At 39.8% G+C, this 27,400-nt stretch overlaps 1 protein-coding gene across 3 annotated transcripts in view; it reads left to right on the forward strand.

Annotated features, from left to right (window-relative positions):
• Parp14 (poly(ADP-ribose) polymerase family member 14) overlaps nt 1–27,400 on the forward strand; it is a 133,107-nt gene that overhangs the window by 4,002 nt on the left and 101,705 nt on the right. For 2 of the 3 annotated variants that reach the window (XM_042667641.1, XM_042667649.1), the window contains exons 2-12: nt 2,923–3,053; nt 3,746–3,773; nt 7,201–7,443; nt 8,983–9,219; nt 11,488–13,718; nt 17,202–17,438; nt 17,778–17,999; nt 22,313–22,388; nt 23,078–23,227; nt 23,598–23,660; nt 24,221–24,388. In XM_042667641.1, coding sequence (XP_042523575.1) covers nt 2,923–3,053; nt 3,746–3,773; nt 7,201–7,443; nt 8,983–9,219; nt 11,488–13,718; nt 17,202–17,438; nt 17,778–17,999; nt 22,313–22,388; nt 23,078–23,227; nt 23,598–23,660; nt 24,221–24,388 — 3,786 coding nt within the window. The remainder of the gene's footprint in view (nt 1–2,922; nt 3,054–3,745; nt 3,774–7,200; nt 7,444–8,982; nt 9,220–11,487; nt 13,719–17,201; nt 17,439–17,777; nt 18,000–22,312; nt 22,389–23,077; nt 23,228–23,597; nt 23,661–24,220; nt 24,389–27,400) is intronic. The other variant, XM_042667632.1, reaches the window with a different exon arrangement.

Raw genomic sequence — 27,400 nt, forward strand, 5'->3', positions numbered from 1 at the left:
CACAATGGAATTCTATGCCTCCATCAGAAAGAATGACATTGCCCCATTTGTTAGGAAATGGAAAGACTTGGAAAAAATTATATTAAGCGAAGTAAGCCAGGCCCAAAGAAACATAGGTCCCATGGTTTCCCTTATTTGCAATATCTAGTATATGTATGAGTCAAGCGGAAAAGGTCAGATAATGTGATGTTAGGAAAATGAACCCTTAGATATGTATTTTAATGTTTTTTTCTTTCATGCATGTGTTTCTAACGCATTTATAAGATTATTTCTTTGTTGCTTTGTATGTCCCTCCCCCACAGTATAACCCCTGCTTTCACTATATTTGATGTCAGTATAACTTGTGGAGGAGACGGGGAAAAACAAGTCGTTTAAGGATACAGGTGGACCTGTTGCAACAATGAGAAGTACAAGTTGTCATGTCCAAAACGAGCTTTACAATGTCAGTGCAGGGGGGGGGGGGGGGGGGATTGGGACTGGGTGGGGGAGGGGGGAGGCTGGGAAGGGATGTGAAGGGTAAAAAAGGAGGAGGCTGCAATGCTTGGTAAGAAATGTACGCATTATCCTGCCCATGTAATTGTAACCCCTCTGTACAGTATGTTCACAAATAAAATAAAATAAATTAAAAAAAAAAAGAAATACAATTGGTTTCGAGATGCTTATCACCTATTAACCATTAACCAGAGCATATGGGCAAGGTGCTGGACAGAAAGGCATGAACTCTAGTACTTTATTGTTACTTTTGTTTAGTTTTGCACTTTATATGTTTCAAATCTTTTCTAAGCAGTTGTGCTTCTTTGCCATTTTTTAGAGAGTCCCCAATTCGTGGCCAAAATCATGATATTTAGTATACTTAGTTAAATCTGGCCAAATATCAAATTTAGGCTCATAGTGTCTTCTCGGTAACCCTTTCACATAATCGTTTACTATTCTCCATAAAGGCCTTAACTATCTCATAAGATCTTCCTTGTTCCTTCTTTTTTGATAGTAAGCACCAAGGAGGCCTAGATCTCTCAGTAAATGGAAGAGAGTAATAGGAAGTTCTTTCTCCTAAGTAGTTTACCCAACGGTTGCCATCCTTATCATACACACCTGTAAAAGGCTATGGATCTGGGGGAAGTCTTTGGGGTCCCCTAGGTAATGGAGGATTCCACCATTTTCCTCTGATAAGCCATTGCCACCTTCCATCTACCAACCTTTTAGGAATCTTATTTAGCTTTTGGTCTAAATATCCCTCTACATCTTTCTTATCTACAGGATATCCATATGTGTCTATTGTATATGCTTCAGGATTAAAGGGAAGTCCCCAATAGCCATACACTCTTTCTGCTCTAGCCGTGCCTACAGCTTCTTGTAAATCTCTTACAAACAATTCCTTCTGCTGAAGTGACGTCATGAAACCCCCAATACTTTTATATTTACTTATGACTTGTCTGATAGCCCCCATAAGAGGGGCTTTTAGGGTAGCACTTAACTCTGGTGAATTAGTCATATTCTCAGGACACTCATTGGATGTTGGAGTTGTCATCACTTCCAAGAAAGAGCCCTGAATAAGGGAACGTTGAGCATAAGTAGAACAAGCAGCAAGAACAGTAAAAGATTAATGGGCACTCCTATACAGTGAAGAAAAGAGAAACAGGAACAGGAACACATCTTTCCCAGGGGCTTGCCAGACTTTCCAGGAGGTAGGCCTCTTTGAAGCCCCATTCTCAGATCTGATAGAGGTGTTCCATGCTAAGCAGACTCCACTGGAGTAGGCATGGCATATACTCTATCCCTGATGTTTGATATATTAATCCTCTACTTGTTTATTTTTGCAAAATATTTTCCATCCCTTCTTTCATACATCCTTTACTGCCAGATATGAGGCCCTCATCATTACAGACTAAGAAATTGGACTTTCTGATTAGGCTCCTTAGCCACCTTCCTAAAACATAGCTTTCATCGTGCCATGTCCTAGGCCCTGGCTGTCCCTGAAGGATGCTTTCATTATTTCATCTCAGTGTAGAATAGATTCTGCTGCTTTTTGTTTTTTTTTTTTTTTTTTTGGGGTCCGGTCATGGGGCCTGAACTCTGGGCCTGGGCGCTGTCCCTCAGCTCTTCAGCTCAAGGCTAGCGCTCTACCACTTGAGCCACAGCGCCACTTCCGGCTTTTTTCTTTTTGCTTATGTGGTGCTGAGGAATTGAACCCAGGGCCTCAGGCATGCAAGGCAAGCGCTTTAACCACTGAGCCACCTTCTCAGCCCCTCTGCTGCTTTTTGAATACCTACTGAGTGTCAGGGCCTGTACTAAGTTCTTTTTAATGTGTCTTCAATTTAATGCACCAACATTGATTTTTAAAAAAACAACAATCTTTATTAACTTCATTAATAAATAGATTTTTGCTTCATAAATAATGCTTATTAAGGAACTTGCTACATGAGTTAGTCACCTTTCCAGTACTATGACAAAATGCCTTATCAGAAAGGTTCATTTTAACTCAGCAATATTAGAGGTTTGCACTTATGGTCAATTGACCTGTTGCTTTTTGGCAAGATGCATCATGAGACTGCCGTTATCTCATGACCAGATGTAAAAAAGGGAGAAGGGGCTGGGTCCCAATATCTCCTGAAAAAGCACACATTACCTCATTTTCTCCCACCAGGTTATACTTCTTAATGCTCCATTACCTCCAATTAGTGTCATAGGCTGGCAACTAAACCTTTAATACATAGGCTCTGCCGGGAAAGTACAGACCCAAACTATAGTGTTTAATGCATGTGTAAAGATGAAATTCTAATCCTTACACACTTACTAAACTTTTCCTCTTTTTTTTTTTTTTTTTACTGAACAGAGCCTCTTTTGAGAACTTGAGGTAACATAAAAATAATAATTATAAAATAAAGAATGTCACTTGACTGTTTTCTCTTCTTGACTTTTCAGTTCGTCAGAAGGTTCTGGAGAAACAGAATCATGAGTTGGAATTGCCAGGAACAGGAACATTCAAGCTCACTGTCCAGTTGCCCACTGCCCGGGATGAAGGCCCTGTCTTTAAGAGGGTAATTCCAACAAAGGTAAGCCAGACAGAGTCAGGATTCAGAGGGATACGGATGATCTCCCAAGCTCCCAAATGTGGGAATCTCAATAAGAAAATGTGGTGGAATGAGGAGTGTAGATGAAACCAGAGTGAGAAAAGTGGCTGAGAAATATGGAGGAGGTGGGAGCCATGTTAAGGCGGTATGACAGAATGGAGGAAGGGTACCTTTCCTTTGATTTTAGTAGTAACAATAATATTAGTTTGGGATTTTAAATGCTAGCTCTCTGTGGCCTGGCTCTTTATAGCCTGAAGCTTGCATTGTTTTTAGAAGACCGCTATCCATACTACCTGCTATTTCCCCAATTAAAAAATGGATTGTCAGATTACTGCTAGGGTAAATGAGATGACTTCTATGAACTTGCTGTTATAGTGAGTACATAATAACTGTTGAGTCTGGAAATTGTGAGCTCAGCTGTTTGTCTGATTCAGGATTACCCCATGCACTGAACATTTAATGTGAATTAGGAATTACATTGCATCTCATTTTTACCAATGACCAATGGATGCTCCGTGACATATGACCTCAGATGCACTCAAGAAACCCAATGCGGGAGTATTCCATTATCATGTCTATTTACCATACAACTCCTGTCTGGTCTTAGGAATGTTTTCTTAATGTAAAGTAATTACTACTAGTAGAGTAATGCTATTTTATTGTTTTGGTTTTAGGAATCCCGGGTGAATGAAGATGTTAAAGGTAAAACTAAAATTGAAGCAGCTCTGATGTTCACTAAGCAGTTTTGCAGTCATTATAGAAATCACCTGGGAATAGTCCTTCTCTTCCATCTTTACACATCACAGGGTCTGCTCAGTGTGGAGCTGGACCATCTTCACACCTACGCAAGCTTGTCAGAGAGCAGACACTATGAGGTTACTTAGGCTCAAGTCACACAAATGGGAGCAGCCCTCTAGGGCCTGGGAGATGTCTGCAGTTGAGAAGAGGGAAAGAAATTTCTAGAAAGTGGTAAGAAGCTTAATGGTAGAGGCCATCTATGCCCAGGTGTCCAGTAGGAAACAAGAACAGATCCAGTCACTGGTAGCTCACAGCTATAATCCTAGCTACTCAGGCGGCTGAGATCTGAGGATCTCCGTTTGAAGCTAGCCCAGGCAGGAAGGATGGGAAAGTCGGTGAGACTCTTATTTCCAATAAGCCACTCAGAAAAGGCAGGAAGTGGCACTGGTTCAAGTGGTAGAGCACTAGCCTTGAGTAAAAGAAATTCAGGGATAGTGCCCAAGCCCTGAGTTCAAGCCCCAGGCAAAAAAAAAAAAAAGGAAAGAAAAAGGAAAAGAAACAAGGACAGGGCATGTCCATCCACAGATGCTGTGTGGCTGCATCTGTCAGCACTGCTTTGTGAACACTTGGTGTACAGAGATGTCCTATGCAGCCATAGCAAGAAGAACCACAATGGTCAGCAGCAGAAGTGGATGCAGTGACCCCAAAGGCAGCTTCTCTTCTTACCTCACCTATGATTGGAATCAGCCAGGAGTTAGATAGCTGTCCTGGACTCTGTTACTTAAATAGTGGCTGCACATTGGTGTGACACTTATAAACTACTAGTTTTCATGGATATGCATGTTGTTACATAGGGTAAAATGATGAACCATGCTGCATGAACTAAACAAGAGTGAGACAGTGATATATGGACCCAAATCTTAGGGAAATGCATTCAAAATTAGTCTAAAATCTCCCATGAAAGTTCATTGGCAGAAAGGGACTAGATAGCCCTCTCTGAGACTTAGGAATTTAATTAAACAAACGTGAAATAAGTTAAAATAATATCTAAAAGTCCATGAAATTGATGTTTCTTGTGCTTTTAGCAATTTTATTGTCAAATTATTGCTGTACATACACTAAATTCTGACAATGAACCTAAGCTAGAACTCTAGAAATGACTTAGATTGGGATGGGCATTTTTAGAACAGAGTCGTGTATGAATGGAGAAGAGTTGCCTAATGAGTCCTAAGTCTCAAAGATCAAGAAGCAGAGGCCGCTGCGTCATGGGTGGGCATGTATTAGGCATACCTGAAACCTATGCAAGAAGTTAAAACTGGAAAGTTTGCAGGAATTGATAGCCCAGAGCCTGACATATTACTAACATCGTGGTCTGTGATTAAAGACAGTGCCTTATGCCAGGCTATGATTAGTTGGGCTGGACAGAAAATTGGAAACCAGCAGCTGGAATGTCTTGGAAAAGAATCAAGGCCAAGGGCAGCGAATACTGGTTACTTGGGTTGGGAAAATTCTGGAACTTCCTCATCCAAATCTCCAGTCTAGACTCCTTTTTAAATTTCTTGTCTCTTGGATGTTCCTATTGAGTAGTCAGCGCCAATCTACTGAAGCCATTTGTATCCTTTCTCTCATCAAACAAGTTTTCTTTAGGACTTACTGTTTCTTTTTTAAGTTCTCAGCCAGTTTGCCTCTCACCTTCTGGGAATTAAAGGATTCTATCTTCTCACATTTCATAGACATTGGTCACCAGTTTATAAAAAGTCTTGACATCCATCCTTCTCTCGTGGCTAGGCCCTCCTGTGACTTTCAAGTCTATCATGGAGGGAACTCATAGCGTGGTCTCTGTTTCTAAATATTTCATCATCCTTTCACAGAAACTCTGTCCCACCTCTAGCTTCACCTGCAAGGTGAAGTTCAGAGCACATTCTGGATCTGACCTGTTTTTTTTAACTAGTTGCTCACATATCTGCCCCAGAGCACTCCTTTGTAGACACATCAGTCACATTACCTTTGTCTAAAGTGTCTGGTGATTATTGCCCACAATATCCTTTACTGCTATTTTCTGTACCTAATTCTGGGCACCTTTCAATGCCCTCACAGCTACATCCAGTTCTCTGAGGCCTTTCTATACCAGCCCAGCCCCTTGATCTGTTTTTCAAACTCTTGACATGCTTCTTTGGTGTTGAAGCTTCTAATAGTCACAGGTTATAAAATGATTGCTTGGCCAGGACCTGATAGTTTGCATCTATAGTCCCACCTATTGAGGAGGCTAAAGGACTGAAGTTCAAAGCCAGCCTGGGCAAAAAAAAAATCACTTGATTTTATGTAGCCAAAAAAAAATCCATTTAACTCTAGCCTGCAAAAAGTGGGGCTGGGGTGTGGTTCAAATGATAGAGTGCCAGTTTAGCATGTATGAGGTTCTGAGTTCAACCCCAGTATTAGAGGGGGAAAAACTGTTTCTGGGAAGACTCTTACTATGTAGTTCACTTAGTCCAATGCTCTCATTTAATATTAAGACAAGGACACATAGCAAAACAGTGGCAGTCAGGGGTTGAATGCATACAGCCTCATCCCTAACCCAGTACCTATTCCATATGATCATACCTGTCTCATTCAATGCTGTTATGTTGTTTCTCCTTACACTATAGTCAATGTAAATGTGTGCACATCATTAGGTGTCCTTGCATTCTATCAGAGTGCAGTAGTTCTCCTATTCAGTGATCATTAACTGAGTCTCAGCTATCTACCATGGGCCAGCAACATAAAGATGAACAAGCCTGGGTCTTGCTTTTGAGAAGTTTATTTCTATCATTGTAATGGAGTGCTGTGATAGAAATAAATGTCAAGTGCTATAGAAGACAAGTTGGGCAGAGGGATAAAGCAGAAAAGAATGTAATATAATTAAACTTAAAATACAAATGATAATAGACAAATGCTATATTATGTATATACATACATGCATACACACACACACACACACACACACACACACACACACACACACACACACACACACACACTATCCCTGGGGCTTGAATTCAGGGCCTGGGTGCTGTTCCTGAGCTTTTGTGCTCAAGGCAGTGCTCTACCACTTACCACTTGAACCACAGCTCCACTTCCAGGGTTCTTTTTGTAGTTAATTAGAGATAAGAGTCTCATAGACTTTCCTGCCTGGGCTGGCTTTGAACTGCAATCCTCAGATCTCAGGTGAGCCACCTGCTTTACATTATAATATAATATAAAGCAGCTTTATATATATTTTTAACTTACCAAAGTAGAAAGCTATTTCAATTAGGTACCTAAAAACAAAACATTCATATCTTAGTATAACTAACTGTGCTAAGACTATGGCAGATAAATATAATACAACTTCCTTTGTCTCCCCCCAAAGCAGATGTGTCAGAAGAGCTGGACACAAAACTTTCTCTCTGTAGTACGCCAGAAAAACAGGAAGATATCCCAAGAGAATGTGAAAACATTTCCTGTGTGGTGGCACTTGAAAATCTTAAGGCAAATGTGACTGACACAACATTGACCTTACTAGTGGAGAACATAAGTGGCCTCCCCAGTGATGACTTTCAGATGGAAGTTATCCGAGACTTTGATGTTGCTGTGGTTACTTTTCCCCAGCATAAAGGTAAGCTCAAGGGACATTTCATTGGCCAATATTCTTTGTTCTTCTTCTTTTTACCAGAGAGAGAGAGAAGGAGAGAGAGGGGGGAGAGAGAGATGGAAGGAGAGAGAGAGAGGGAGGGAGAGAGCACCATGCTAGGGCTTGAACTCAGGGCCTTGCTCTCTCTCTTGGTATTTTTGCTCAAGGCTACCACTTGGAGTATACTCTGCCTAATGGCTGAAAGAAAGAGGCAAAGACATCCTCAATCCTTTCTCCCACCCAGGGACCAGAAAACCTCCCACTAGGTTTCACTACTTAAGGTTCTTCCTCCTCCTAATATCATCAAGCTGGGGATTAAGGATTTAGTACATGGGCCTCTGGGGGACAGTGTAGATCTATATTATAGTATCTGCTAGCTTCCTGGGCAGATATTCTAGAGAAACTCACAGTTTGGGAGCAGGTAAGAAGTTCCTTTGGAAGTAAATAACAAGAGGAAATAGATAACAAGCTAGCAAGAGGAGAAGCTGTGAGAAATGGGAAGAAAGGAGATCCAAACAAGGTATTAGTGTTACACTTGTCAAGTCTGTACTGTAGTCATACCGGCTGATTGTATTTAAACTGCACTAAGTAAGCTGTTTCATGCCATTGCTGTAACCTCTGACTGATATGCTTTGATTGCTTATCCTTCTGAAAAATTCTTCTTTGCTCTTCAAAACCCAGATTCAAGACTTTGAGGTATGATTTTTTTTCCTTACTCAATCCCACAAGAGGTAATGTAGTTTCTTTCAAGGCCCTTTCTCTCCTAGGTGGCCATCTGGCAAAGACTTATTCTATTCATATCTAGATTATTTTATTCATACACAGATGGTAGTACAGTGTATTGTGGTCCCGCCATCAGTTCTTAGTAATTTAGAAAAGGTAGGCTGATTCGTGAAGGATGAACATAAACAAAGTTTAAAAAAATTACAAGGGCTGCCATTTTACTTGGGGTGGGGTGGGGGGACACGGCGGTTACCCTAGCGTGTACAAGTGTGTTCCTTAGCACCGCAAAAAAAACAAAAGCAAAAACAATAACAGAACATTAGAGAAGGGTATTTGTGACACAAAAATGGCATATGCAAGGGTGAAGGGGAAAAAAAGGGAGGTTTCAAACAATGGCTAATTTTTGTGGTGATGTAGAAAATGATGTGCAGGGAAGAACTGAAGTAATGCTTGGAAATCGCTAAGGTCACTGTAAGCTGTTGAAGGAGTGTGAGCTTTGACCTTCAGGCATGGCACCATTGAAGGACTGGAGAGAGGGGAGTGAAATTAGAAGCCATTGTAGGCTGGTGAGGATTATGACTAGAGAAACACTGCTCAGTGCCAGTAATGATGTGACACATTCACAGACACATCATTCAGAGACAGGAGGTTTTATGCATGCCAAGTCTCAAGCAGGTAGTAAAAATCCCATCTCAAACTGGAGTGCTGGCTTCTTCCTTTTAACTCAATTAATAACCAGGCCACAATCTTCTATGTTCTTTAGATATAAAATCGTAATATCCTAATTTTCTTCTTTTGTAGATGCCATCAAATTTGTTGATGATTGTGCCAGGCACCATTCAATTAAAAGACTTCAGGTTTCTCCAAGACTTCTGGAAATGACAAAAACAATCAAGGTTGAAAACCTGCCCCCTGGTGTTGATGACTATCAGTTGCAACTTTTCTTTGAAAATCCTTTTAATGGAGGAGGAAGAGTTGCCAGTGTTGAGTGTTTTCCAGATGAGAGTTCTGCTCTGGTTGAATTCTGTGACAGGAAAGGTACTATCTCATAGCTTTTGGTATCTGAAATAATCTAGGCCATTTAAGCAGGTCCTAGCAGTTAGTTACATTCTCACTCATTTTGCTTGTTTAAAATGATTTTAATTATCTGTTCACTTGGGATATGATACTTCATGAGGGCAGTGATTAAAATTTTAGAGAATCAGTGCCAAGTTTTTAAGAGTGAAAAGGAGATTGTATATAACTGACTAAAACATGTATCTTTCTTGGGGCTTTTGATGTGCTATATTAAAAAGACAATTTGTGTTTATCCATCCACATAAATTCTCAAATTAATTTAAGCCGTCTAGGTGAAGACTTACTCAGTAGCATAATACAGTTTCTATAAAGTGCTACTGCTCCATCTTTTCTGTAAGTGTCATTACTCAGGAACTAATAGGAATGGTTTCAAACAACCTCAGGATGGAGACTATAAGGCATATTAAAATGACATCTTAGATGATCATCACAACAGACAAACCTGAGTTTGAATCCTAGTTTTGGTGCTTACTGACTGTGAATTTTGGGGGGCCTGGGTGCTGTTCCTCAGCTCTTCAGCTCAAGGCTAGCGCTCTACCACTTGAGCCACAAGGCCACTTCCGGTTTTCTGGTGGTTAATTGGAGATACGAGTCTCACGGGCTTTCCTGCCCAGGCTGGTTTTGAACCACAATCCCCAAATCTCAGTCTCTTTAAGTAGCTAGGATTACAGGCATGAGCCACCAGCGCCTAGCTTCGTGTTGCGATTTTTGACAAGTTGCTTTAAGCCACCAAACCTGTGGGTTTCTTATCTGTAAAATGGGTGTCACAGAAGTAATTTGCTGAGAGCACTGTTGTGATGACTTGATGAAACCAACCTGCAGAGTACCTGGAATAATGCAGAGTTCAGTAACTGCTAGTGAAAACTGGCACAGATCCTCCACGGGACTGTGGTGGGATTTCGGGCTTATATTTTTGGGCTTTGGAGGCTTTCATCTTTCTATCAAGCCTGGCACTAGTCCTTGGTCACAAAACAAATATGATGAAATTATTTTTAACATCTTTCCACCATGGATGAAATTGAAGTCCAAGTTATTACTGGAGTTTACTTATTTTTTTTACCTGCCTGGCAACTACGTGAAAATGGGGAATGTCTGGGAGGCTAATAAGAATAGAAAGAGGGGGGTGGGGATTGGATCGGTCTGTGTACAATGACCAGGAGGTAACTGTATCATGGGCAGAAGGAGGTATGGGTTTTTACTGAATTATAGTCTCTGGTCTGGGCTCTCAAATGACTAAGAATGATTTTGTTTTGTTATAATGGAAAATCACAGGTTTGGGGGCTGGTAGATGCTGGATATTAACTCAGATATTCACTTTACTTAAGTTATCTAATTCTTCCCAGCCTCCATCTTATTATTTAAAAATAGGGATGATAATAATAATGTCTCTCCCTTAAAGGGAAGTTTCAAGGATTAAATGAACTTCATATATATAAAGCACTTAAAAAAGTATCTGATGGCTGGGTGTTGATGGCTCATGCCTGTAATCCTAGCTACTCAAGAAGCTGAGATTGGAGGATCATGGTTCAAAGCCGGCCTAGGCAGAAAAGTCTGTGAGACTCTTATCTCCAATTAATGACCAAAAATGTTGGAAGTATGTGGCTCAAGTGGTAGAGCACTAGCCTTGAGTACAAAAGCTCAAGGATAGTGCTCAGACCCTGAGTTCAAGCCCCAGGATTGGAACATACATACAAAAGTGTCTAATATAAGAGTTATTATTGTTCTGCTCTAAGATGAGTAATAGAATCTAAGACAACTGTGAAGCTTAAAATTCTGTGACTATATGAAATAGAACAAATAACATGTTACTCAAATGAGCTTGTCTTTGAGGAACAATATATTCCTCACACTGGACAAATACCAACCTTGTGTTTGTGAAGAAATTCATATCCATTATTTCATATGGTGGGAATGCATCCCTGAGATATGGACAAGAGAATAATGGGGGTTAATTAATATGTATCAGCATATTAATTAAAATGTATCAACATATTAATCAGGTAGAAGGTAATTATTGCATTAAATAAGGTCTATCTGTACACTGTTAGTATATGTCAATTTATAATTGAGCATCTTGGGAATAGTGCTGCCTTAAAATTTTACATCAACATTGTGCAAACATTAGGATTTATATTCCTCTAGAAAATAAAAATGGGTTGCCTTAATTTGTTTTTATTTGAAATGTATCCCATCAAGATGATGTTATTTTTATTCCTTTTGCTTTGAAAGTGTTAGAAACCATCATGGCCAAGAAGCATAACTTCAATAAGATGCCAATATCAGTCTTTCCCTACTATATCTCTTTGGGCACCGCCTTGTATGGTAAGGAGAAGCTCCCAGCACCATTCAAAGAGTCATTGGATCCACTCTTATGCAAGTTTTTTCAGAAAGAAGGGCATCTGATTGAAGAGATAAACAACGAAATGAGGCATTGTCACTGTGAGCTAACATGGTCCCAGCTCAACAGTACAGTTACCGTCAGACCTGCAGCCACGCTGGGCTGTCAAACAAGATCAAAAATCAAGACCTGGCAGAAAGATGCATCCACAGCACTCACTGGCATCAGGTCTAAATATGAAGTTATCTCACTCCAAGTGGAGCCAGGAGTGTGGGACACCATCAAACAAGATATAGAAGCTGATAGGATTTTGATTGAGTTTGATACAACTGAGGAGATGATGATTTTAGCAGGAAAATCAGAAGATGTCCAAAACATTACCTTGAAAACCAAGGAATTAATAAAAAACACCATGCAAAAAATTAGAAAGGAACAGGAGAGTCTGGAGGAAAAAGTGGTCATTTCTCCAGGAAAGTATTTTCTTTTGTGCCATAGTGGTATCCTGAATCATCTAGGAACAGAGTGCCCAGAGATGGAACTCTCTTACAATGAATCTACTCACTACCTGTGTGTTAAAGGACCCCGTGCAGCTGTGTATAAATTAAAGAGTAAAGTCCTGGCAATGATGTTTTCCACGGTTCGGAAAACACTTCAGATTTCTTCTGAGGTCTCTAGCTTTTTGCAACAGGTAGACTGTAAAGAATTGTCTCAGTTTCTCTTTATAAAACAGAAAGTTCATGCAGTCTATGAACTAAAAGATACAACTGTTGACTTGACCAGCTGTTCTGCTAAAGATCAGGCACAAGCTGAAGAGCAAATGCTCAGTGGCTTAAATTATAAACGCATTGAAGTTGAGGACAAGGAAATTCTTAACAGCAACAAATGGAAAAAGAAAGTTAATGATTTGCAAAAGAAACACAATTCCCACACAAAGGTGGTGGCAATTACTGAATTAACTTCAGGATCTCCAGCTGAGGTGATCATTGCAGGCTGTGTGAAAGAAGTCAATGAAATCTATGCCTTGCTTTTTGACTTCTTGGAAAAACATATGAGAATAGAGAGATTCATTGAGGTCAAGCCATCCTTGCCTCTAGACTACTTCAGGGCAAACAAGAAGGAATTCTGGCCCAAGAAGACAAGTGTGCAGGTAATTTTCAAGCCTGAAAACAGAAAGAATGGCATTTTACTGATTGGTACCAAGAGTGAAGTACTAGAAGGCACAGACATCATTGCAAAAGTTCAGAATTTAATCTGTGTTAAAACCTTTAACATTGATAAGCCAGGAGCCAGGCAATTCTTCCAGGATAAAGTGTTGTTTTACAGACGTGAGGTCAGACGGTTGTATAACTGTAGCATTGAACTCCAAGAGAACAAAGGAAAGGAGGAGGAGGGCAACAACTTTAAGAGGGAGCTGGCCCCTGGTGTCATGCTGATTGTGAAGCAGGGTGACTTGACTCAGTTTCCAGTGGATGTGGTGGTGAATGCTGCAAATGAGACCCTCAGGCATATTGGTGGGCTTGCTGCTGCTCTCTTAAAAGCAGCTGGCCCTGAGCTTCAAGCAGATTGTGATGAGATAGTGAAGAAAAAGGGCAAGATCCTACCTGGCAATGCCACCATCTCCAAAGCAGGAAGGCTCCCTTGCCACCGTGTGATCCATGCCGTAGGGCCTGTGTGGAAAGAAGATAATGCCCAGAGGTGTATACAACTATTAGAGTCAGCTGTGATTTGCAGTCTTCTTTTAGCTGAGGACAACAACTACCAATCCATAGCCATCCCAGCTGTTAGTTCTGGAAGGTTTGGCTTTCCCTTACGACAGTGTGTGGAGACCATTGTTAAGGCGATCAAGGACAATTGCCAATATAATCACAAAGGTAGCTCCTTGAAAGAGATTTACCTTGTGGACCCATCTGAGAAGATTTTTGGAGCCTTTGTTGAAGCTATGAAAACTATATTCAAAGACCCAACTTCCCATCCCAAGTCAGAGTCCTTATCTGATATGGCCTCCCCCGTCCATTTAACAGCAGTAGACCAACCTGTAAAGGTAACACAGGATCAGCTATGTCTGGTATCGCCAAGCGGCCTGAAAATGCTGTTGGTGAGTGAAGATGTACAGAATGCTAAGGTGAGTGTCTCTGTTTAGAATCATCACCAAGGTGCCATGATGCTTCTTAGTCTGTGGCTCTCTCATAGTGGGCCAAAGGAAGACATGGAAGGGGAAATTAGAGATGTTAGATGCTGTACATCCCTGCCTTGAAATGGCTTTCCTCAGATAAATTATCAGTCGCACTTATTAGCAGAAGTTGATCCATCATTTGTGAGAATTGAAAGGCTCTTGAGATCAGATCTCTAGGTTCCAATAAGTGTCAAAGTTGATCTTGATATCATATATTATCATGGTATCATAAAATATCATATGATATTGCATTTACCCTTGCCATTTTTTGGAAACTTTGAGAAGATACAGAACAGAGTATGGGAAATGCAGAAGAAAGCATCTTGTCAATGGAGCTGAGCAGAAGTGAGCTTGAAGAGCCATTAGCACCAATACCAGTTTGTTGTTTGTATGTGGAGTGGAAGAGGAATAAGGAAGTGGATCTGAGGAAGGTCTAGGGATCAGGTATCAATTAAAAACAATTCATGTAGAGTCGGGACAGGTAGGGAGAGGGATGCTGGTAGTTAATATGATTTTTTAAAGGCATTTAACAGCTTTTCCAACATGGGTTCTAACCAATCAGAACAACAACTCTATGCAACAAATATGGCCCACTCCAGCTCTGCCAGGCTGCCCTTCTTCCATTGGAGGATGCCGGTGACAGGGAGTGGTGGAAGAAGGATTCCTGGTGGGAAGTTGAAAGAAGTAGGGCAAGTGTGAGGGACTAGGTGGAGTAACACCCAGGCTAGCTTCCAAGCCAAACTAATCACTGTCTCACAAAGCCCCACAATCGGGTGTATGGACTTACCTGGTAGATAAAATGGACAGCCTGTAGTCAGAGCTGTTTCCTTTGCCTTGTTAAGGGACCTTCAGTTTCCCCTTCCTCTCCAGAGGAGCTGGAAATGAACTTAGAACTCCTCACTGCTTCTTATTCTGTTACATCTGTATCTCTGTGGTTTTCTGCCTTCCTGCCACCCGTTTGTAATTCCTCTCTTTCTTCAGAATCTAGTAACTCCTGGGTTATTAGATTCTCATTCACAGAGTCAAAAAGGTGAATGCTTTAATCTACCATCTTGTCTTGCCCTCTACTTTTCTATTTTTCAGTGGACCCATCCCCAAAATGTGGTATACATAAATTCATACAATTTGTGACCTTTTATGAGTGATTTGTTCCACTAAAAATATTTCTCAGGTTCATACCTATTCTAACATTTCTCAGTACTTTATTGATTTTTTTGTGACTGAATAACGTTCCATTGTATGTCTATGTATTTTTTAGACTTTCAGCAGCCAGTGAAAACTTGTGTTCTTTCTACCTTGTCTTTTCTTCTTCAAGACTCAGGATTGAACTCAGGGTCTCATGCTTCCAGGCAAATACTTTTCTACCTGAGCCACAGCTGTACCTACTCTTTGGTTTTTATGAGTCCTGTTTCTATGATCATTTGTTTACAATATGTCCATGAATGATTGTTTTGGTTCGCTTGAGTATCCATTCTCAGAGTGGCATGGCTTGGTCCCTTCGAGACTCCATATTTAATTTGAGGAAATGTAGCTACTATTGCAGTTGGTATTCTTGTCAGCAATGTTTCTCCACATCTCTGCCAAACATTACCATCATTTGTCTATGTTCATATAGGAGTTTAGAGAACTAGAAGTGGCTTTTACTGGCATTTCCCCACTAACTAATACTGTTGAACTTTTTTTTTTTTTTCTGGTCCTGGGGTTTGAACTCTGGGCCTGGGCGCTCTTCAGCGCCCTCAGCTTTTCAGCTCAAGGCTAGCACTCTACCACTTGAGCCACAGTGACACTTCCGGTTATCTGGTGGTTTATTGGAGATGAGAGTTTCACAGATTTTCCTGCCCAGGCTGACTTTGAACCATGATCCTCAGATCTCAGCCTCTTGAGTAGCTGGGATTACAGGCATGAGTCACTGGCATCCAGCACTATTGAACATCTTTTCTTGTGTTTTTTGGCCATTTGTGCATCTCTTCAGAGAAATATCTGGATTTTCCCCCCGCTTTTATATAGTGGTGTTGTTTCATTATTGAAGTTTAAGTGTTTTTTATGTGTTTTGAGTACACGTCTATTATGGGTACAGGTTTATGATTTTCCAATATTTTCTTCTATTATATGGGCCAAGTTTTATTCTTTAGTTCAAGTTACTTCTCTTAAAGAACCTTTTGTTGTAGTGTAAAATGACAAAGAAAATTAATTAGATTTTGTTGACAGGAAGCTTAAGTAGTAGTTAGAATAAACGTAGTTAATATTGATACTTTGTGACAGGTTTTATATAGGGTGATTGACATGTGCTTTCTCATTCAATGCCTTGAGGTGAATTCTAAAATACTGTTCTTCTCACTTCTCATATGAAGGATGATATTTAGAGGGCTGAAATAACTTATCCAAGCTAGCAATCCAGTAGAGCAAGGACTCAAATTTATAAAAGGTTCTTAATTATTGTACTATTTTCAGAATATTAAAAATAATTTGTCTCTTTTTTCTTTAAAGTTAAATAAACACACAGAATGCCCTCTTCAATCAAGAATCAGGAATGGCAATGAGTTCTATTCTTGGTCTCTCTTGTCACTGAATGTAAAGATGTGCTTTCTACTCCTTTCCTTCCCAGAGCTGTATAGTTTCCACTGCTTCAGTAGCTACAGTGCAATACTCTGCAAGTCCCACAGAGGACAGAGCGCCTCCTCCTCTCTTCTCTTGGCCTCACGAACATAGCCTAATGATGGCTCATGTGCACTCTGAGAAAAAAAAGCTTTCATGTCTGTTCACTGTGTGTGGATTAGCACTCAAGGTGGTTCTTCCACAATCTGCCCCTAAGAGCATCACTTCTACCCTGGCTGGCAGAACCTCTCTGTCAGGTTTGAACAATGCATCACACACAATCCACCGTGAGTCAATACCGGCCTTTCTCTGTCACTCTTTGCTTGTTGTGAACATTTCCATCTCAGGTCTCCCGTAGCCCATGGCATCTTTGCCAGCCACTGAGAGGGTCTTATTCAGGACTCTTCTAGTCATCTTGGCCCATTTATATGTCCTTTAGGGTGGGAGGAGGTGCTTGAATTCAGGGGCTCCCGCTTGTTTACTTTATTGCTCAGCTGTTGTACTACCACGTAGCCGTGCCTTTACCCTAACTTTTGCTAGTTAATTGAGCACTAAGTCTTGATGCCTTTTTCTGTCCAGGCTGGCTTCAAACCCTGATGCTCTGGATCTTAGCTAGGAGTATAGGTATGAGCCATAGATACCCCATTTATATGTTCTTTCCTGTCAGCTATCTTTTGTCCTGGAGAAAAATTTACTAACACTTGAATTTCTATTTCAGTATAGAACAGTTAATGCTGACTTGAATCCCATTATGCTGAACTCAGCAGCTCAAAGGTAGCCTCGGGTGTTGAACACCTTCTGTGAGAATTTGAAACAAATATTTGGTTTGTCTTTTAGACCCACATCATTGTCAACTCTGTTGCCTCAGATCTTGCACTCAATAGAGGGCCCCTCTCTCAGGCCCTCTTGAAAAAGGGTGGGCTGAAGCTTCAGGAGGAGTTGAAGGCTGCTGGACAAGGGATCACTGCCAATGTGGGCACCATATTCCAAACCAGTGGTGGTAATCTGGACTGCCACTACGTGCTTCATGTGGTAGCTCCAGAATGGGGAGGTAACAGCACATCTTCATTACAGGTAAGGCCTCAGTTTAAATTCAGCAGGAAGGGCTAGGAAGGTGGCTCAGTGGTAGAGCGCTTGCCTTGCATGCCTGATGCCCTGGGTTCGATTCCTCAGCACCACATAAGCAAAAAGAAAAAAGCTGGAAGTGGCACTGTGGCTCAAGTTGTAGAGTGCTAGCCTTGAGCTGAAGAGCTGAAGGACAAGGCCCAGAGTTCAGGCCCCACGACCGGACCCCAAAAAAAAATTAAAAAAATAAATTCAGCAGGAAAATGGCTAGGCTTCTTTCAGTATACTGATGTCATCTGTGGAGAATTTCTAGGCAAGAGGTATAAAGATGTGCTTTGTGCTTTTCAGATCATGAGAGACATAATCAGAGACTGTTTGGAGGTCACTGAGAAGCTGTCTTTACAATCCATTGGATTTCCAGCAATAGGAACAGGAAATTTGGGATTCCCTAAAACTGAATTTGCTGACTTAATTATTTCAGAAGTATTAAAATTTAGCAGCAATAATCAACTGAAAACTTTGCAAGAGGTTCAATTTCTGCTGCATCCAACAGATCATGAAAATATTCAGGTATATTCTTGCTCATTTCTGGTGAATTTGGCTACCTGTATTTGGAACCTAAAATTCTCAAATGCCTTCTTGCCTAACAGGATTTTCTTTTGGTATGTATTTCACATACAGGAAAATAAGAGAATAGTGTTAACTCATAGCATGACAAGTTGCAAGAAAAACTAAAGGTACTGAAAAATAATTAGCTCTTCATTCAGGAATGTGTTAGGCACATAGAAAAATAGATTACATAATCTAATTAGCCAGATTGTGTCTATTCTTCTGCTTCAACTGTAGTCAACCTATGGCCAATATGTTGGATCTCTGACTCTGCTTATATTCCTTTCTCTCACATGATTTTGAAGCAAATCTCAGATTTACAATTTTATCCCAAAACAATTCAGTAATTTATTTTTTAAAAAGATCCTTTTTTTTTACAAGTAATATAAGTATGTTACAATATCATATTGTTTGTGTTCCTTTTATTTAATCAATCATAAAGTCAATGTTCAAATTTCCAAGTATCTCATAAATAGTTTGTCTTTAATGGTTTTATGTCTGAATCAGAATTCAATAAGGCCCACATATTGTAATGGAGGTGATGGAGGTGGAATGTTAGGACATAAAGCAGAATTATAACTTTATCAATAGGAAAATGTCAAGATAGGATAAAGTGATTCCTGTGCCTATTGCTGAAAATGTAATTAATTAGAAGTAAAAGGTGTTAGTTAGAATGCATCAGGTATCCCCACATGAGTAAAACAGCTGGAACAAGAACCATCTTCAGTCTTAGTCTGTCAGTCAACTGCATATTATCTCTGAGTCAGCTACTAGATTTGACATTATGAGAGAACCAGGGGCATTTAAGTCCTTATTCCTGTGTCTAATAAACCAAGGAAGTGGATTATACTTAATATTTGATTAAGCCATTATCTTAAGTGATATCCATAGATTATTGGACCATCTGGATTTGGGGGTCATAGTTTCATTTTTTCTGATCAGGCTTCATTTGGATATTGTAATATCATTCAGACCATATAAAATTATTGATACAAACAGCCAAGAAGTCAATGATAGCCATAGAAATCCACCAAGAAGCATAATGCCTGACCAGACATGGACCAAATTATTTCTCATGTCCTGTACAGCCTGCCAATCATCTTATCCTCACCCTTGGTCTGTGTATCACTTATACATTCCAATCAGACAGCCACAGAACCTGAATAAAGTATGAGGTCTATTTACTTGACCAGTTTTACTTCTACTCAGTATAAGAGGTTTTATAATCTCCCTCTGATTTCCATTTGTTGAAATGATGTACAGTAGATCATGAAATACAGTATACAACACATACTCTCCTGTCTATATTTTATAATTACTTTGGGAATTTAGATTTATGTACACAAAGAAAACAACAGGAGGAATGAGGTATTGAGCAGATTTTTATATTACATTTGTATTATCTGTAAGTAGTTATACAAAGGAGTTGCCATCCAACGAATCAGCTTATGAGTACAATGCATCTTGATCAATGTCAACCCTTTCATCATTTTCCCCATCTCTCCCAACCCAACCTCTCCCTTCATTTTTCTTCGTTCCATAGGATATGAATTGAATATTATGATGGCATTCTCCCCCCTACATCCTTTCTTTATTCATCCCCTATTTAATCTCCCCTTCCCACCTTTCAAGTATATTTGGCTCTGTGGCCAGGGTGTGAGTGCTATAACACAGGCCTGAGCCTTCAAATCTTACTCTTTTCCTGAAAACCATAGCCTTTATCTTCTTTTTAAATATCCAAAGTAATCAACAATTACTTTGTAAAAAGGATCATTCTCAATAGACAGCTTTAATATCATTTGAAATGTTTTCAGTTATCCATGTAATAACAATTATATGTTTGTTCATAGTTGTAGTATGTTGGGACTCTTGCCTCAAAGAGCTGTTTTTTGTTTTGTTTTTATGGCTGAGCAGCAGGGACTTAGTTTTTCTGACTGAAGTCAATCCACTTTTACCTGTGTACTTTGCCTATAAGACCCCCGCAGGCCTGAAAGTCTAAGACTCACTCAGCAGTCTCTGTTTTTCCCCCCCCCAGCACTGAGTCAGTCTGTATTCATGTATTGTTTACTAAAGAAAAAAAGTTCTGTGTTGCTTGTTTCTAAGATAGAAGAAGGAGTGATTTTTATAATGTTATCACCAGTCACTGCCCCTCAAAAAGTGAAAGAAAAAATTCACAGATTTCAATAATGTTAGGATACATTTATTTATCTCTTGCTCCCAAAATTACTAGTTCCCTGGTCATTACTCTCTTGTTACAATTAAGAAGATAAAAACTTAAATTTTGAAACCTTGATGATTGTCTTTCTCTTAACTGCATGTTTTTATTTTTATTTTTTAATTTTTTTTTTTTTTGTCGTTGGGGCTGAACTCTGGGCCTGGGCACCGTCCCTCAGCATTTCAGCTCAAGGCTAGTGCTCTACTACTTGAGTCACAGCACCACTTCTGGATTTTTTCTGCTTATGTGGTGCTGAGGAATCGAACCCAGGCCCTCATGCATGCGAGGCAAGCACTCTACCACTGAGCCAACTTCCCAGTTCTTGTTTCTTTTTTTAAACTTTTATTTTTTATTGTTATTCTGACAGTGATGTTCAGAAGGGTTACAGTTACATAAGTCAGGTAATGAGTACATTTCTTTTTGGACAATGTAACTCCTCTTTTGCTCTCTCCCAGTTTTTCCCTCCCATCTCCACCCACAAGTTGTATGCTTGTTTTCAACATAGTGTCTAGCTTTATTTCTTTTACTGTTTGTTTACTTTTACTTATCAGGAAAGTAATCCATTTTCATTAAAGAAACTTTAAATATTATAAAAGATGCACATTCTTTGGTTGTCTGCCATCCCAGTCTTCTTTGCTTCAAGTGTAAATTTATTCATTTACTTTATTAATTTGTGTTAGTAGTGGGGCTTGAACTCAGAGCCTTGCACTTGGCTTTTTCACTCAAGGCTAGAACTCCACTGCTTGAGCCACAACTCCATTTGCAAATATAATATTAAAGTGAGATTATAAATATGTAATTATATATCCTCTTTGTTTATTTAATAGTATAAAATAAGCATTTCTCTATTCGATTAAATATCCTCCAAAATATAATTTTAATAGCTGTGAAATATTTTAGGAAATATATTAAAACTTAATTATTTTCCTGGTTTTTTTTGTTGTTGTTTTTGTCAGTTGTGGGGCGTGGGTGCTGTCCCTGAGCTCTTCAGCACTCTACCACTTGAGCCACAGCACCACTTCTGGTTTTCTGGTGGTTAATTGGAGATAAGAGTCTCATGGACTTACTTGCCTGGGCTGGGTTTGAATTGCAATCCTCAGATCTCAGCTTCCTGAGTAGCTAGGATTACAAGCATGAGCCACCAGCGCCTGGCTTCCCTATTGGCTTTTTAAGTATTTTTTTCTCTATTATGAATAGCACTCTAATGAATATCCTATATTTATATCTTTGATCACATCTTTGATAATTTTCAGAAGAAATTTGTAGAAAGAGGATTCTATATATTGTTTTTATAACTTTAAAAATCTAGTTGGATGATAGTGGCTCATGCATGTAATCCTAGCTTTTAGGGAGGCTAAGATTTTAAGATCAAGGTTTAAAGCCAGTCTGAGCAGACAAATCCAAGAGATTCTAATCTCCAAATAACCAGGAAAAAAGCCAGATGTGGTGTTGTAGCTCAAGTAGTAGAATAAAAAAGCCAAGTGAGAGCTTGAGGCTCTGTGTTCAAGTTCCAGTACTAGCTCTCTCTCTCTCTCTCTTTCTCTCTCTCTCTCTCTCTCTCTCTCACACACACACACACACACACACACACATACACAAACCTAAGAGCTGCAGTGATGGCTTAGATGCAGGTGTACCTGTTCAGCAAGCAAAGCACAAAGTCCTGAGTTTCAACTAAGTACCACCAAAAAGATAAACTATTAAACTGAATTTTTTTTTTTTTTTTTTTTGTCGGTCATAGGGCTTGAATTCTGAGCTTGGCGCTGTTTCTGTGCTCTTTAGCTCAAGGCCAGCGCTCACAGAGCCACTTCAGGTTTTCTAGTGGTTTATTGGAGATAAGAGTCTCATGGACTTTCCTGCCCCGGCTAGCTTTGAACCGTGATCCTCAGATCCCAGCCTCTGAGTAGCTAGGATTACAGGCATGAGCCACCGGCACCCAGCCAAAAGTGAATATTTTGATAATTATTTACATCTAAATTTGCAGGATCAAAAGCCCTGATGAATTGAATTCCTTGATTACCTGAGGAGTGTAATGGTGAAAATTGTATTTTCATTCCAGGCATTTTCTGATGAATTTTCCAAAAGGAAGAATGGAATTCCCAGTGACAAAGCTTCCAAGGCTGCAGATGCACAAGGTTCAGTAAAGCTTTTAAACTGACTAGTGATTTCTAGTTGCTAAGTAACTATTTCATGGCAAGTAAAGGATGATTGTGATGCTTGTTTCTTGAGTGATAAATAACATACTTGAGTATGTTCCATAAACCCAAACAGATAAGATTCTGGCCATGTTTATAAGATCTAAGGCAAAAGCACCCAGCTTATACAATGGATTTTTAAATAATGATAAGAATAGTTTCACAGCATAATCTTACAGATTTTCAAAATACATACTTTGAGTCCAATGCTAACTTAATGATTTTTTTTCCTGTCAAAACTGCTGTTATTTTTTAATCCTTTTTGGGGATCACAGAGGCTTTCTTTCCTAAAACATCCTCATTGGTTACCTTTTCAGAGTCCCCAGGTATGGTGGCATTTTATGTGTGGCCCAAGGTTTTCATTGTGCATGTGAGACACATAGGATCTATAAGGCTGACTGTATGTGGCCCCTGTAGATGTCATGCTTGATATGTGCCATATTCCTAGTCTTTTTCTGGAAGCACACCATTATAGGGGCTCAAAGACAGTGAAAGGATTGAAGCTGGTGGTCACACCCAGAGAGGAAGGTTCTGTGCACTGGGGCGGGGGTGGGGGGGGACAGGAAGCAGTCTCATTCATTCTTGCTCTTGTTATCTTAGTGACTGACTCCACTATTCTCTCTTAGCAGGTTTCTATGGGGCTGTTTCCAGCCCTAATTTAGGAGTGTATGAAATGAAAATTGGCCCCATCCTCTTCCAGGTGGCCTCTGGTGACATCACCAAAGAAGTGGCAGATGTGATCGTAAATTCAACCTCAGATACGTTTAACCTCAGAACAGGTACTTCCCTTGGGTGACTTCGAACTAGTGTCAAAACCACCATGGCCAATCCTATAAAGAAGATCTTCTGCAAGCCAAACTGGTTTTGATAACTTTGGCTATTTTTATATTAACACATTTTAATAAGTACTTATTGATAATTTAATAGTTTAGTGAATACTATTAATGACATGATTAATAGTCATCTTACTTAATAACTTTAGAATATTTTGATAGCTTCCTATAGATGGAAAGCTATTTTCTGAATTTTTTCCTCTGTTAATCAGCAATACTCAGCTATAGAACTCCTTTAATATAATAAGGCTGTCTTTCTAATCTAAACATACTGCAGATTTCTTGTGTTTGTAACCATCTTGACTTTCTCATGTAGGGGTCTCCAAAGCCATTTTAGAAGGTGCAGGACCAGATGTGCAAATGGAATGCTCTCGCCTAGGTAAGGCAAAATACTAATATTTGGGCCTAAATTGTAAGTGAAGACTAATAATGTCAGTCTTGGAAGAAAACAAGCAGAGTCTTGGGGTTAAGAAAACAATGTATTGTATTATGGGCTGGGAAGGTGGCTCAGTGGTAGAGCACTTGCCTTGCATGCATGAAGTCCTGGGTTTGATTCCTCAGCACCACATAAGCAAAAAGAAAAAAGCCGGAGTGGCGCTGTGGCTCAGGTGGTAAAGCGCTAGCCTTGAGCTGAAGAGCTGAGGGACAGCGCCCAGGCCCAGAGTTCAGGCCCCATGACCCGGCCCTCTGCCCCCCCCACAAAAAGAAAACAATGTATTGGTCTTATTATCATACATTTTACTAAAGAATTTCAGTTATAGGGAATTAGAATTTGAAAGTAATCTCACTGTTAAAGAAGAAAATTGAAGTCATACAATTTCATCAGAGATAGCATTTTAGTTTTGTATGAAACATGCTTCATGCCATATCAGACATTTCTCGTTCTCAAAGAGAAGTTTCTAAATCTGATTTTTGTATCTTTTTGTTTGTGTTTTCCAGCTCAACAGAAGAATAATGAATATATAGTTACGGAAGGTGGATTATTGAACTGCAAGAAAATTATTCATGTTGTTGGTGGATATAATGTCATAAAATCTGTTACCTGTGTGTTGGAAGAATGTGAAAAATTCAATTACTCTTCTATTTGCCTCCCAGCCATTGGGACAGGTTTGTAGCCCCTGGCTGTTACAACTAAATTCCAGTCACAAAGTGTTCACTTTCCCATAGGTTTTGCTAAGTGTTAATGCGACGATGACAACAATATCAAAATAGGAATAGACAGTTTCCTCATCCCAGGGTACCTCTGATGAAAGAGATGAGCAATGTCTTTAGGTGGTTTAAGTAAAAAAGAAAAAGCATTGAATGGGAGCAGTGGCACAAGTCCAATTCAGTTACTAGGAAGGCTGAGGCAGCCCTGAGGAGGAGCAGCTTGAGCCCAGGCTTTCAAGGATAGCCTGGCCAACAGACTGAAAACCTGTTTCAAAAAAAAAAAAAAGAGAGGGCTGGGAAGGTGGCTCAATGGTAGAGTGCTTGCCTCACATGCATGAGGCCCTGGGTTCGATTCCTCAGCACCACATAAGCAGAAAAAGCTGAAAGTGATGCTGTGGCTCAAGTGGTAGAGCACTAGCCTTAAGCTGAAGAGCTGAGGGACAGTGTCCAGTCCCAGAGTTCACAGAGTTCAGGCCCCATGACCCATCAAAAAAAAAAAAAAGTAGAAGGAGGAGGAGGAGGAGACTGAAGAGAGTATTGGGATATTAGATTAAGAGAGAGAGAAAGAAAGGAGTAGATAGGTCATCCCTTGGGCTCTTTCATATTTAATTCTCCTAGGTCACTTTCCTACATAACTTCCACTTCATCCTTCACTTGCTCCTCTCTTCTCTCCCCATGCAGAATATCAGTGCATCCATTTCCACCTGGCTATAATTGGCTACAAGATGAGCATTTCTAGTTCTCAACTCAATAGCTAGCTCTGCTTCTTAGCTTCAGACCTCTCTGTGTCTCTCAAGTCTCCAGAACTGAGTGGATCAAAAACTCAGCTTTCCAGTCCACTTGCTAATTTTGAGATTCTTATTTTTCTGAAACTCTGTCTTGATTATATGACTTTTCACATGGACTACTTTGGGTTTGTCATGGGTTAAAGAATGCCCTTCCAGCACTGCCCCGGGAATAAAGAGTCCTCTTCACTGACAGGGAAATTTCTGTGTGGTCTTTCAGAGGACAACCAGTCAGGAGAGGTGTGCATTCTCCAGATCAATGGGTGAGATCGGACTGGCCAAGTAAGAGACTGTCTAGTAGCCCTACGCTCTAAGTCTCTTGCTCAGACTGACATTTCATCTCTCTAAAATGTTAGTTTCAATAAACTCAACCCCCTCACCCTCACCTCCACCCTCCCCCCCATCACTCTCTGGGCCTTCTTCCAATTCTCTGAGCCATACTTTGCTTTCTGTAATTCTGTATGATCCTATATTATGTCTTACTTAATACTTTACATGGAATTCTATTTCTACTTTAATACTTATCCCCGAAGTATAGTTTATAAACCTTCCTATTCTTATTGCCCCTGTATTATCTATTTTTAGTAGATTAGCCCAATTTTATCTATTTATCTATCTCTCTATCTATCTACTTACCTATTTTTGTGGACACTCGTTCCCTCCATCAACAGCCCTCCTGTCTGTCTCCATCTTATTTTTCCTAGTATTCTATTTCTACTTAAATTACTTCAGACCAACAAAGTAGCAACCTTCAGTCGTTTTTCTAGGGTAGTCCCTGCAGGATCAAAAGAAGAAACAGGGAAAGGACAGCTTTCATTTTGTATAAATATGTACACCTATTTGAGCAGATATACATTGCCAACCCATTTACTAGTCCACTGACTGAGATGCACTGCTGGTTTGCATAAATAAACAGAGTTAAGAGATTTTCCTTGCTTGTCCTCTTTATCTGTCTTTATCATCAACTGAACTGGTCTTTCCATGACCCCTTAGTACTGGTTATAAGTAGATTTGTGACTACTGTGATCAAGGCAGCCTCTATCAGTAAATAAAAATTCTTCCTTCGAGATAATCATATGAGGAGGAAATATCTGCATAACAATACCTGCAAGAACCACAGACTCCAAACTCACCTACATCTGCCCATCCTCATAACACCACTAACCATCACTTTCTACCTGGAATCCCTGACTCTACCTCTTTATCATTTTCATCTGTTCATTATCTAATTATTAAGTGGGATTATATATGTATAAGTTTATGTGCATAGGCATAGGAAATGGAAAAGTGACCCCCAAAGGATCAAATATACCAGGTGCTGTGGTGCTGTGGGAGATCAGGCATGTAAATGAGCAACTGCAATGTAGCACAGCCTACAACATAGTACAAGTAAGCCAGCGGCAAGCATGTGGAGTAAAAGTTCATGGATAAACCTAGTTAGTCCCTCATATCAGTCAGTCTCTTCAGCTGACTGCTCATTCTGGCCTCTTGTCTTTGGTTAGCACTTGTCATTTGCCTCAATTTGTATTATCATTTCCTGACTAGAACTGGATTTTCCACATCCACTAACTTCATAACCTTTCTAGAATTCTCTTTTAAAAAGCTTGTCCACACCTGTAATTTTAACTACTCAGAAGGTTCAAGCCAGCCTAGGCAGATAAATCTGAGAGACTCTTATCTCTAGCTAACAAAAATCCAGAAGTACAGATGTGGCTCAAGTAGTAGAGCATCAGCCTTGAGTGGAAAAAGTAAGAACATGAGGCCCTGAGTATAAGCCCAAGTTCTGGCACAAAACAAAATAAAAACCTGTCTATGGCAGACTGAATATTTATCTGCAACACAAGTCAGTCTGGCATAGTCTTTTCCTTGAGTTTCTAGGTTTCACCTACTGATACCTGTGCATCCCACAAATTTCATCATCTGTGTCTTAACAATTGTGTCTTAACTAGTCCATAGTGAGACATAGTATGTGTTTATTGGGAATGAGTATCTGAATGCTTTCATTTAAACTCTTTCTAATAATGTGGAGAAACATAGCCTTGAAAGGAATATCCTTTCTCTAGTCATCTAATACTAAAAAATAACTTAATAATAAACCCTTTTGGTTAATGTTTTTGAGTGATTATATATATTCCCACAGTTTTCTACCTAGCCAAGTTAAAGAAATGTGTACTCATCTTTCTGC

This window comes from Dipodomys spectabilis, unplaced genomic scaffold, assembly GCF_019054845.1.
Source record: "Dipodomys spectabilis isolate Male_0828 unplaced genomic scaffold, ASM1905484v1 ptg000017l, whole genome shotgun sequence".
Lineage (NCBI taxonomy): Eukaryota > Metazoa > Chordata > Mammalia > Rodentia > Heteromyidae > Dipodomys > Dipodomys spectabilis.